The following is a 12835-nucleotide window of genomic DNA, read 5'->3' as shown; positions in this document are numbered from 1 at the left end:
CATTTGACCCCAGCAGACTTCCTGCCTGTGGCAGGGGGCTGGACTCGATGATCTTGCGAGGTCCCTTCCAGCCCCTAATGTCTATGAATCTATGAGTCTAAAAACAAAGCTAAGGGGTGTACATTGTTGTCACTTACTGCACTGCACAGATGCTGCTAACACTGGTATATTGAGCAAGAGACTGGTTTGGGGATTTCCTGGCTTCTTTCCCCAGTTCAGTCATGGGCTTCTTGTGTGGCCTCGGAGCAGTGCTGTTGTTTTGCTGGGTATAAATGGTGCAGCATAAAAGGGAGATGGAGGTTAGGGGGGTTGTGCTTCAGTTTCCTGTGTATTCAGTAGGAATGTATGATGTTGGGTCAGTGTCTATAGACTACGGTGGAGCAGGTTGATCACTGGTGATCATGGTACTCCTTAAGCAACTTGGTGACGCATCTGAGAAGTTAACCCTTTCCTTTGTGTCCAATCCAATGTGGAGAAGGGGCGGCAAAAGAAGGCACGGCTACCTGAGAACAGTGAGGGCTCCCGAGACTCGGACAGCTCAGCCGGGCGTCGTGGGAGTGCTGGCCGCAAGCACGGGCGATGGAAAGGCCGCCCAGAGGGTCCTGGGGTGCTGGTGACCAAGGTGGTGAGAGCCGTCACAGTGAAACACAAGCCTGGACGGAGGCTCCCTGTCATGCTGGACTCATCAAGCCGGAGGAACCTGACGGTGCTCCGTGGGGATGCCCAGCTGGCCATCTTCCAGCATGGTGACACAGGCAGTGTAGAGGGGGCCCCTCAGCCCACTGAGAACAGCTTCACCCCCAAGTGCGAGATCACAGGCAAGGATGCCCTCTCGGCACTGGCGAGAGCCAGCACCAAGCAGTGCCAGCAGGAGATAGCCAACGTGGTGTGCCTGCACCAGGCTGGGAACCTGATGCCACGCTCTGTGCCCCGGCACTGCCAGCTCTCAGGTGAGACTTGCCCCAGACTGCGAGCAGAGCTCTGAGAGAGATCCTTGCCAGTGCCCCCCACCCTCTGGTCTAGTCCTAGTCTGGAGTAAGGGAGAGCAAATCGCATCAACGATGCCTTAACTTTAATGTGTGATCAAGGGGGTGCAGGTCATCCAGTGTAATCCGTGCTAGCCTCTTAACTTAAGGATCCGGCCTCTGAACAAGGTTGGTTTGTCTCTGTGGAGTCAGACTGCTGCACAATTGCAAAGGGAAATCACAAATGCAGCCCACAGTTATGTATCTTCATGGCCAGTAGGGAGCACCTTGCTCACAGCTAACATAGAGCAGCCCCCGTTCTAGCAGGCTGTGCTCTGTCCACTCAGAGCCCCCTATCAGCGCTGGAACAGGAGACGGTTGATACAGCCCATTTTCTAGAAGGGGGTGATCACAGGGTGCTTCACATCCTACAGAGGAGCAGCATGAAGCCCTGGTTGGGCTCTCCTGGTTCATTGAGAACACTGGACTGGCAGGGCTGGGGCAGTAAGAGATCTCTCAGCCTTCCTGAAGACCTCTTACCCAAGGGAACTGGCTGCTTTCCTCCCTCTGGCTGTTGCCTAGCTGTTGGCTCAGTGTGTGACCCCTCTGTCCCCCATAGGGAAAGTCAGCCCCGTGATCCAGTGGGACGAGAGCAGAATGCAGCAGACCCCTGTGAAGAAGCCAGTGCGCATTGCATACATGCTGGTGGTTCACGGCAGGGCCATCCGCCAGCTGAAGCGGCTCATCAAGGCCGTGTATCACCAGCAGCACTTCTTCTACATCCACGTCGACAAGGTAGGCGATGGGAGGCAGTCAGGGTGGGAGTCACGCTGCAGCAGAAAGAAAAGACTGCGGGGATCATGGTTGCAGGGACATGGCAAGAGGCCACGTCTGAGGGAGGGAAGAAGCAATTGTACCAGTTGGATCCTCTGCTGGGGTCTGTCTGCTTGTTCATCGAGACTGGAGCTCTCTGTCTCCTTGCCCAGATTGCAGCTGAGCAAAGATTTTGCCAACACCGCTCTGTTCATTCCCACAACTTCCCCACGAGATGGCAATAGCTGCCAGGGGTGGTGCATTTGGGAGAAACATTCTGGGTCCATCCAATACTGGCCTGTGCACCGGGGAGGTCTGTGATGCACCTCCTCCTGCTTGTCTGTTCCCTCAGACACCTGTGTCTACCTGCCTTCATCCCAGGGGCCTCAACTCACACAGAAAGTTTCATGCTGCCCTCCTCAGAGCAGAGAGCTGGTCTTTCTCACCAATGATCCCTCCCTTGTAAATGGCCAACCAGCTCGTTCCTTTGAGTCCAGCTGGACAAGGGATGGGCTCACCCCTCTCCCCAGAGGGGACATTGACACTCAAACCTTCTCCTGGTTTCCTGTCTCCTAGGCACTTGACAGAGTCTAGTTGCCATGCAAAATGCTTGACTGGAGATAAAGCAGCACCCTGCCCTGTAGTTCAAAGTACTGGGGGCCAAGTGGATCAGCTCCTAGTGTGCAGAGTGGATGTGAGACTTGCCAGTGCTGGGAGGCTAGATGCTGGTTCCAGGCAGTTGCAATGTCCCAGCCTGCCGCTCTCTGCCAGCAGCACGGCTGAGAGGAGTCCGTGGTCGCCATATGGCTGCCGTGCAGATCCAGCTCCTCGTAGTGTTTCATTGCTACCCTGGCACGGGCATCAGCCCAGCCAGCGGGAAGCGTGGGGTGCTGTGGCAGCGGCCAAGGGGGCATGGGCAGGCTGCCTCGGCAGTTGTTCCTGTCTTTTTTGGGCTGCCAGAGCAGGCTGTCCACCCTGCTCTGCCCTGTCAGCCTCCTGTTCAGGCGTGCCTGTTCTTAGCTTTGATTTCTCCAAGCCCTGCACCTCCTGGTGGTGATGAGCTAGGGTCTGGTGCTGTCCCCAGTGTCCCAGTGGACTGGAGCCTGTGTGTATGAGTGGAAGGCAGGCAGGTCAGTATTTCACCAGGGTCCAGCGCAAAGACTAGGCACTGAAGTGGGCAGGAAAGCCTGAGGACCAGTCAGACTGACTGGTTTCAGGGCTGGGTTCCTGGGTTCTCCTGTCTCTTCCCCTGGCTTTGCTGTGTGGCCTTGTGCAGGTTGCCCAGTCCCTGTGAGCCCTGGTTTCCCCATGGGGCAGTGGCACTCCCTGTGGGAATGGGCTCAGGTAGCAGACACTGCAGTTCTTGGAAGCACTGAGCACCTGCAACTCATTAGCAAGTGCAGTGGATGCTCGGCCCTTCCCAGATTAAGCTCAGCCTAATTCTTGGGGTCTTCTCTGTCATGGTGCTGCTAGGACTTCCTGGGGCTGGAAGCCAGTGCCCTGGGAGGCCCAACCCTGCCTGAGCTGGAGTCTCTCCTTTGTAGCGCTCTAACTACCTGCACCGTGAGGCTGTGGAGCTAGCCCAGCACTACCCCAACATCCGGGTCACACCCTGGCGCATGGTGACCATCTGGGGCGGTGCCAGCCTGCTGAAGATGTACCTGCGCAGCATGAAGGATCTGCTGGAGCTGACTGAGTGGCCCTGGGACTTCTTCATCAACCTGAGTGCCACTGACTACCCAACCAGGTCAGCCAGTTCAGTGGAGTGGGTGGGAAGGGAAGAGCCGTTCGCAGCTGTAGCCTTGGCCACTTCAGGAAGTTGATGTTCTGGCACCTGGCATGGTTGCCTGCCTAGGAGATGGCAGAGAGCATCTCTGTGGGAAGGGGGAAGAGATGGAAAGGAGGAGAGGGCAAAGGGACAAGCACAGTTGGCAGCGGCACCTGCATTCCCTGGCAAGGAGAGCCGTGCCCACTAGACTGCTTGCTGGTACTTGCACTGGGAGTCTATAGGCTGGAAGGCCTTTATCCTGCTCTATACATCCCTGGCCGTCTGGGCACTGTAGTGGGTAATGCACAGACATGCACACATGAGTACAGATGTGTGTATGCCTCCACACATGTGCAAATACATCACTTTCTCCTTGTCCCGAATAGACTTTGAACAGCAGGGAGGTCAGTTGCATGGGATAAGGATTTGAGCCTGTGCTTATCAAACGGCTGTAGACCTTTGTCCAGTGGCTCTTTCAAACTCAGCCATGCTCAATAAGCACTTTGTGGGCAACCTCGGCTCCAGCTCCTGTGCCAGTGCTGTTAACTCTTTCCTATTTGCAGGACCAATGAGGAGCTGGTGACGTTCCTGTCCAAGTACCGGGACAAGAACTTCCTCAAGTCCCACGGCCGAGACAATGCCAGGTAACAGCTGCTCACCTCCCCCAAGGGGCTAGCACTGGCCTCAGGGATAGACATGAGGTGCAGGGAGCAGTGGGGTCAGCTCAAAGGAAAATGAGGATTAGGGCTGTTGTCCCAAGCCCTTGAAAGGCTATGGCACTCCAGCCCTACACCGTCATGTGCTTGTAATACAGCAGTGTCCATGATGGGCCACGTCCTCTGTTGTGCTAATGATCCATCATTACCACACTTGAGGGCGGGGGGCACTCCAGTGCCCTTCTCTCACTGCAGAGAGGGAAGTGCTCTCCTGGTGCTGGCTAGACTCCTCACAGTGGGTGTAAGGAGCTGTCCAGGGAGAGTGCATTCTTTACCCAGCCCATCCTCTTCCCTCCTCTCCCACAAGGTTCATTAAGAAGCAGGGCCTGGACCGCCTCTTCCATGAGTGCAACTCCCACATGTGGCGCCTGGGTGAGCGGCAGATCCCCGAGGGCATCGTTGTGGATGGCGGCTCGGACTGGTTCTCGCTGACCCGGAATTTCGTGGAGTACGTGGTGCGCACGGAGGACCAGCTGGTGTCCCAGCTGCGTCAGTTCTACACCTACACATTGCTGCCGGCCGAGGTCAGTCGAGAGGGTCCTGGCCTGGGGGGAGCTGTCTTGGGGCTGGCTTTGTAGCCAGGAATTGAGCTGCAAGTGATCTCTTTTGTGTCCATTCACAGTCTTTCTTTCACACCGTCCTGGAAAACAGCCATGCCTGTGACACTCTGGTTGACAACAACCTGCGGGTGACCAACTGGAACCGCAAGCTGGGCTGCAAGTGCCAGTACAAGCACATCGTGGACTGGTGCGGCTGCTCCCCAAATGACTTCAAGCCCCAGGATTTCTTGCGGTTACAGGTGAAAACCTTGCTCCTGCCTCTCTTCCCTCCAGCCCCTTGATCTGTCCCTCTCCTTCTCCCCACTCCTAGGCTAGTGTCAAGATACTTCAGAGCATAGACCTGGCCGTGCCAGCTCGGGTACTAATAGCCTTGTAACCTCAGCACCCTGGAGCTCACGGCAGGCTGCAAAACCTGCCTAGAAGCTAGGCAGATGCTTGGGCTGTTGGTCCATGCTGAGCTGTACTGGCAGTGCCCAAGCCAACCAGCCTAATGCCAGCTCAGGGGTGTCTGCATGAGCTGTGGTCACATACCTTACGGACACTTTCATTCTCCTCTCCACTGTACAAATCCAATGCTCAGTAAGCAGCTTGGCTTTCCCTTGCTATAGGCTTTGGTTTAGCAAACCCACATGTTCTCTAGGGAGAAACCCTCTTAAATATTGTGGTGCTGAACTCCCCTGACAGACACCTGCCTAGTGAGCAGGAGCCGAAGACATGCGCATGGTTAATCACCCCCTGAGGTCCCCACAGGACCCTGTGAGGAGGGCCAGGCAGCCAGTGCCCTGCTGGCCTTGTTGGGGCTCTGTTAGAGCAGACATCCTCACAGGCCGTAGGGCCCAGTGCGGTGTCTCAGTGGACCTGCTGCTGCTGCCCGCGTGTCCTTGGAAGCCAACCTGCTGTCTGTGTGTTAGGAAGAACATTGATGGACTGTTTCTTTGGAGTCTCATTTGCTTCCTGCCAGGCTCTTTGCCTTCCTCACAGCAAAGACAGACAAGTCAGCTTTCCTGCCACTTGCCTGTTGTTGGCTCTCCTGCCCTGGCAGGTGACGTGCTGCCGACCCTTTCAGAAATGTCCATGTCTTTTCAGCAACTGTCCAGACCTACGTTCTTTGCCAGGAAGTTTGAGTCGACAGTGAACCAGGAAGTGCTGGAGATCCTGGACACGCACCTCTATGGTAACTACCCGCCCAACACGCCAGCCCTCAAGGCCTACTGGGAGAATGCCTACGACCGGGTGGATGGCCTGAGCGGGCTCACTGATGTCACCTTGACCTTCTACACATCCTTCTCCAGGCTGGGGCTGCAGAAAGTGACATCCACTCAGATGCAGAAGACAGAGAAACTCTGCAGGTAGGAAGGCCTTGGGCTCTTGATCTGCGCTCAGAGGAATCAGCCCAGATCCCAGTGCCGTAAGAACATAAATCATCTCTCTCTCTCTCTAGATTTGAGCCGCGGGGCTTCCCATCCAGCGTGCACCTGTATTTCTATGACGATCGTTTCCAGGGTTACCTGGTAATGCAGGAGGTGCAGAACTCTGTGACGGGTCAGGCAGAGTCCCTGGAGATGTGGATGATGCCACGGGGGGCTCTGAAGCTGGCGGGTCATGGAGGACAATCTAACCGGTTACAGAACCTGGAGGTAGGTTCCCGGTGCCCTCCCCAGCTGAGTTCATGCCTCGCTTCCTTGACTACTCCAGCCCTCCCTCCCAAGCTCTGGAAGACGGGACTGGGGGGGCTGTCCACAGAGACTGGGAGGGAATCTGGATGTGGTGTTTCGCGCTTGGGCCATCTGCCCTCAGGAGTGCCCGAGGCCAGAAGTGGCTGAGGCTACATGTCCCTACTCAGTGGGGCAGGTGCAAATGGTCCAAGCTTGGTCCTTTGAATCCAGAATCTATTTCAGCTTCATCTGTTCATAACCTGCTGGAGGCCACAATGCAGCCCTTGGCTGCCGGGCATGGTGAAACGTCCTCGGGATGCTGTAAAGAGGGTGGTGGTTGGTGCCTCTGCCGCCCCAGGTGGGCTGTGGCCTGGTGTGCCCCAGCCTCCTCCTGACTTCTTCCTCCCCTGGCAGGTGGGCACAGAATGGGACCCGAAGGAGAGGATCTTCCGGAACTTCGGGGGCCTGATCGGGCCTTTTGATGAGCCGGTGGCCATGCAGAAATGGTCGCGGGGGCCCAACCTCACGGCCACCGTGGTCTGGATTGACCCCACCTACATCATTGCCACGTCCTATGACATCATGGTGGATGCTGAGGCCGAGTTCACACAGTACAAACCACCTCTCAATCGACCTTTGCGCCCTGGCGTCTGGACCATTCGCCTCCTCCAGTTCTGGGAGCCCCTGGGAGAGAACCAGTTCCTGGTGGTGCCGCAGACCTTCAACCGCAAGCAGCCCCTCAGGAAGGGTGAGGGAGGCCTCCGGGTGCCAGACATGCCCCGTTCCCCCCTCCAGCCCTCCCCCATTTCAGCTGGGCTGTCTCCCCAGTGGAGCTCACAACCCAAAGTCATTGGTCTCTGCTGGATAGTGACAAAGCAGGACCAGCTGTGCGTGGGACTCTCCCTTGGCCATTCTGGCCATCCAGCCTGCTTCACACAGGCCACCCCACAGCTGTGATATGGGTCTGAACTAGCAACCTTGAGGCAAAGCCCTGCACCGTCACCTGACAGCAGGGGTCTTAGAGCCAAACGCTCTGCTAGTGTGAATGGGAGAAGCCAGAGCTGGACGCGTTTATAGTGCAGCTCTGTGCTAAGATGACCCTTGCAAGTGGATCTAGTTGAGAAGCTTTCTATCCAAACAGTGTTTGACAGCCTGGCTCTCCACAGATGGCACCAGCCAGTCAAGGCCAGTGTTGCCATGTGTCCCTTAGCTTCCTTGTATGGTGATCAGGGAGCATCTTGTGGGAGGCAGTGGGTCCCAGCATGTCGTGCTCTGGGCCATGTAGTTAACTTGAAGAATTCACTGCCACAGGAGGTGGTGGAGGCAGATAGCATAGCCAGGTTCAGAAAGGGACTGGATAAGTTAATGATGATAAATCTGTTGATGGCCATCAGACGGATTGTTTGGAGATGTTTCCTCTGGTGGATGGTAGGGGTGGGTATTGCATAGAGATATCGGGCTCAGTGCACTCCCTCTGCAGGATTCACTTCTGCCACTGTCAGAGACAGACTGCTGAGCTAGATGGACTGTTGGTCTGACCCAGGGTGGCTCTTACCTTCTTATGAACCTGGCCTATCCAGTCTCCTCCTTTGCAGGGGTTCCCTCTATGACCTCTTCCTGTCAGGTTGGGGCAGTCTCCTGCCTCCTGTGGCCATGGGACAGGATAGTGAGACCATATTTGCCTTGTGGAAGGGCTGTGCTGGGAGGAGGGTGTGTGGACTTCACCCACCTGCCTGCTGACCTTCTCTTCCCTCTGTGTCTGGTCCAGATGACAGCAGCTGGTTACACGCCGGTCCTCCCCGCAATGAGTACATGGAACAGAGCTTCCAGGGCCTGGGTGGGATTTTAAACCTGCCGCACTCGGACGAGGCGGAGAAGGAAGCCCTCAGGAACACGCAGCTGACAGGCAAGGCGCTGGAGGCCTGGACGGACAGCAGCATCAGCGGCTTCTGGTCAGTGGCCGACATATGTGTGAGCAGCCCCTCCAGCTGCTCCTCCCTGGAGATCTGCAGCAAAACCTCCTGGAGTTCGCTCTCCCCGGACCCCAAGTCGGAACTGGGGCCTGTCAAACCTGACGGGCGGCTGAGGTAGCAGGGGTGGCCTTGGGGCCTGGTCATTTGGATCAAGGAGCATCTCCCATGGCAGAAGTGGGGGGAAGCCACATGGCCTGGGTGGGATTCTCTTGACTAATTCGTCCTGCAAAATTGCACCTTATCTGCCCAGGGAAACGAGAGAGGAACCTCCAGGTGGGAGAAGAACTTTCCCATTGTATTTTGGGAGAGGTGCTAAGACAGAGACCCACCTACCTCTCCCAGGAACAAGGGAGTGCCCATCACTGGGGCACACGAAGGAGCTCTGTATTTATTACTCCATGCAGTTAAGACTCAGGTTTGGGGTGGGGAAGGGCAACTGAGGGAAGGCGGGGGTGGACTAGCAGGCCTGTTGGTTCTGGGTGACCCTAACACCCCTTCCCCCCACTCCCTCCCCCCTGCTGGATCTCTACAGGATCAGGACTCCTGCTACTGATTTCCACATTCCTGAGTGATGGCTGGCAGAGGGCTCTGGGGATGGAGCTGTGTGGGGCCATAACTGGGCTGTGTGACTTTGTCCATGTCCTCAAAGTGGCTGCTGGCTTGATGCCTGCATCTCATCCCCTCCCCCACCCCTTAGTTTGTATTTTTATAAATATCTCTATAAATATATAAGAAGCCAAGTGCAATAGAGACAAAGGGCCCTGTGACCGGCGGGGACTCCTTGGGTCTCCACCTCCCTGTACACTGGAACACTTCTTGCTCTCGTCGGGGTCCTGTAGAGAAGAGGGTCGATTGGGTTTCTCCCTGCGGTGGCTGCCGGGAGGTGATCTTACTATCCCCTGGCAAAGCGAGGTGGGCAGGGGTTGGAATCCAGTCTCTGGAGCAGCCAAGTGAGTGCCAAGGCTCCCCAGTGTGGGGTGGCCAACTGTGCCAAATGCTCCTGCCTGCTAGTGTTTCTCGTAGGAGGCTGGGCCTGAGGACAGGGATGGACAGCCCCAGGTTGCTGCTGTAGTGTCCAAAGGCTGAGAGGGCCCCCTTGACTCAACAGTCCCCTCTTATGCCTGCTTGAATGCAGAGGCTGCAGGAGCCAGGCACTGGGATATAATTGTCCCACCCACAAGGCCCAGCCCTGGCTGCTGCTCAGTGTCAGTGACGCATGCCTCTGATGCAGCCCTGTCTGGTTGGGCAGTGCTCAGTACTATGTCCATTAGTCCAGACCTTGGTCTGGGAAACTGTTCCCTTCTGGGTTCCCAGGACTAGCAGTGTTGCCCCATGTGGCTTCCACAGTGAGTGGCCTGGGGTCAAGTGAGGTCTCTGCAGCCTACCTTGCCCTTTCAGGGTTCCTGCTGGAGCAGGGAAGGGCCTCAGACCATGTCCATGTGCCCCGGTGATGGGGGTCTTCTGAGTGACCTGGTGAGGAGACGCCGCCTCTGTCCTCCGCAGTGCTGGAGGTGGGACCTGGTGCTTGGAGAATCTTCCTGAAATGGTTGCATTGTTTTCAGAGTCCCTGTTTCATGTGATTTGTCGCCATTTGAACCTTTCCACTCAGCCTCCTAACCCTAGGCTGACCTTGGCATGTGGACCCTCCAGCCTGGCTTTTTCCACTTGACTGGTAGGGACAGTGACCCATGTATACAGTCCCAGGGGTGACCCTGCACGCACCCTATTGAACTGCAAAGGGCATGGGCAGACTAACCAGGTCACAGTATTGCCACTCAGAGCACCTGGGGGGTGGGGGGGGGAGACTGGTCAGTGGGAATGGGTCTGAAGTTCAGGTTCAGACTCACATGGCCTGATAAGGGCGGGTGGCTCACTCACCCCAGAGTGAGGGAGTACTTGCACTTCTCTAAGGTCAGCGGCTCCCCTGGATCAGAGGGGCTGATTTGGGTTCACCTGTGGCATTAAGATCATCCTCTCCCATTGCTGATTTCAGATGGGGGCAGTCATGCTGACGGGGACACGATGTTGGAGCAGTTCTTCCCTTAGCTAGTGGACCCACAGCAGTGGGAGGCCTTAGTTCCCTTCTGGCCGCAGTGAGGGGACAGGCCAGACTTGTACCTGTGCCCTGTTCCCCTCCTCCTTAGCTGGGCCTGTGGGATGATGTTGCTTTGACTGGAGAGGGACTTGTTCCAAACTGTGCTGCATGTCCTCAAGCAACCGGGAGATAGGACATGAGTGGGAGGATCTCTGCAGGATACGGAACCTGCTCCAAAGAGGTGGTCCCGAAAGCTGTCAGGAGCATTGTGTAACGTTGTCTGAAATATGCAACACCGCCACAAATATATCTATATCTCTATGGCCCTGTGCACGTCCGTTCTTTCAGCCTTCCCAAGACAGCCGATCCGGTTCCTGCCGAAATGCGACCCGGAGCAAATCTGCTGGCCTGCGCACCTGCCCCTTCCTGCTGCCTTGGGCCACCTGGGCAGGGATTGCTGCTTTTTTGTCTCGGGTTTCCCCTCCCTGTAGTAGGGAGCCACAGGAAAAACCAAATGATGCGTAAGAGCTTTATGCACCAGCCTGTATTCGCATGTTCAGCCTGGCCGGGAAGCTCGCTCCTGTAATAGAGACATGTTATTTTGGGAGGAACGCTAGAGCAGCCACTCAGCATCTGTTGGCGGTTTCCAGGAGCCTTGTTCTGCAGTGAACCCTGCTACCCACACAGCACGGGCTGCCTTTCGCAGTGACTTTTTTTTTTAAAGTGCTGCTTTGTTCCCAGGGCAACTGCTGCCTCTGCATCAGGGCATCACATGAGGCCTGACGTGAACCCCAGAGGCGAGCTGCCTCCTGGGCTTAGCACTTTGGATTCAAATCTCTGCAGCTGCCCCAGGCAATGCTGTGGGCCAAGGATTCTCAGTCCAGTGTTGCCCAGCCTCGTCGTCTCTCTCTGACCAAATGCTGTGGGGCCAGGCCCCACCTGAGCACCTGCACAGACAGCAGAGAGCATATCAGGTCCTGTCCTTGGCTGCTTGCTGACACTCAATGATTAGATCCTGGACAGGTAGCAGAAGGGTGCTAATACTGACCACATTGGACTGGCAGGTGCGGTGTGAGGTTTAATGATCCCCACGTGGCAGGTGGAGAGTGGCCGGAGGAAGTGCTGATTGAATACGCTTGCCTGCACCTTTATCATGTTGCAGTATCAGAGCTGTCTTTCCGTGACCCTCAGGAGGGAACATTGCAAAACCCATAGCAAGCAGCCTGCGTAACGGCACTGCTGCAACCATTGCCGTTTCTTGGTAAATAGCAACAGAGGCATTAAACAGATGCTGCTTCCCTGCTCTCCAGGCCTCTCTGTACCCAGCTACAGCCTGGCCCGGCCCACTCTGCCAACCCATCTCCCGTCCTTCCTGCATCTGAACAGTGATGAGCGAGCGTGAGAGCTCTGTCCTCGGAGTGCCGCCTACATCGCTGCTGACTAAGATTTAGAGGCAGGTTCTTTGGTAGATTGAAAAACAGGCCAGGAAGCGGTGGGGAGGGGGCTGTTTTTTCTTTGCCAGTGCAGTAACCTTGTTTTTTATTAGGAGCGGTAGTACTCCCTCACCAAGATTGGAGGCTTGTGCGGTGACACGGCTCCTACCCTGGGGAGTGAACAGTCTAACCAGACCAGACACAATGATGGGGAAAGGCAGAGGTACAGAGACTTTTACCGCGGGTCATTAGGAGATTGGGACAGGTTGCCCGGGTCATGGAGCTGGCTGGAGCCCTGTCCACACTTCCCCTTCCCTTGGAAGACTCTCCCTGAGCTGCGTGATGGAGCCCTGTCCTTCGACCCCCTTCTCCCCCCCCCACTAGACATGACCCCTCTGACAAAGCAGCAGATTGGGGCTGATGGCGACATCGGCAGTGGATGATTTCTTATAATGCAATCCAATATTCCTCTTCCCTTCTGCTGCCTTGCCTGTTGGCTTCAGCTTGGACGTGGACTCGGTCGGTGTCTGTGCGGGAGCTCCTGCCAGGGGAGGCGACACGTGGAGGGATGTTCGCCAGGTCTCTCGATTCCACCCTGGGGGCTCTGCCCTTGCCCTTCCTCTCCTGTGGGAGCATCTGGCACACAGTGAGCACCAGGGCACGGCTGCAAGCTGGAGGGGTGCAGAAATAAGGAGGCTTCACTCTGCCCGGCGGCTTTCAGGGATGGGGCGGCTCGGGGAGCAGCTCTACCGTGCTCCCCCAGCCGCTACCAAGGGGCCCCGGGATGTGAGCCAGGCAGGGAGGGTCCAGCTGTCCCCGGGCGCGGGCAGGGGAGATGGAGGGCAGCTGCAAAGTCACGACCTACACAGCCCGGGGCTTAATCAAGGCCTTGCAAATGCTGCCCAATTGCTTGGATT

The 12835-nt window shown here is 56.5% G+C and overlaps 1 protein-coding gene across 1 annotated transcript; it reads left to right on the top strand.

Moving 5' to 3' along the window:
• Positions 1–348: 348 nt before the first annotated feature.
• On the top strand, positions 349–10808 carry XYLT2 (xylosyltransferase 2). The gene is made up of 11 exons (XM_019542808.1): positions 349–355; positions 441–950; positions 1585–1760; positions 3323–3525; positions 4110–4190; positions 4570–4786; positions 4885–5061; positions 5909–6171; positions 6264–6459; positions 6892–7225; positions 8246–10808. The coding sequence occupies exons 1-11, from the start codon at positions 349–351 to the stop codon at positions 8566–8568; spliced, it is 2487 nt and encodes an 828-aa protein (XP_019398353.1). The 3' UTR covers positions 8569–10808.
• The last annotated feature ends 2027 nt before the right edge of the window (positions 10809–12835 follow it).

This window comes from Crocodylus porosus, unplaced genomic scaffold, assembly GCF_001723895.1.
Source record: "Crocodylus porosus isolate Cpor-Errol unplaced genomic scaffold, CroPor_comp1, whole genome shotgun sequence".
NCBI lineage: Eukaryota > Metazoa > Chordata > Crocodylia > Crocodylidae > Crocodylus > Crocodylus porosus.
Note: the sequence above shows the minus strand (reverse complement) of the source record. Positions and strands in the feature narration are given on the sequence as shown.

Bases quoted from the DNA above. Each gene is read 5' to 3' on its own strand.
- XYLT2 (XM_019542808.1), top strand. The intron at 951-1,584 runs GTGAGACTTGCC...TGTCCCCCATAG, and splicing joins CCGGCACTGCCAGCTCTCAG to GGAAAGTCAGCCCCGTGATC. The intron at 4,191-4,569 runs GTAACAGCTGCT...CTCTCCCACAAG, and splicing joins CACGGCCGAGACAATGCCAG to GTTCATTAAGAAGCAGGGCC.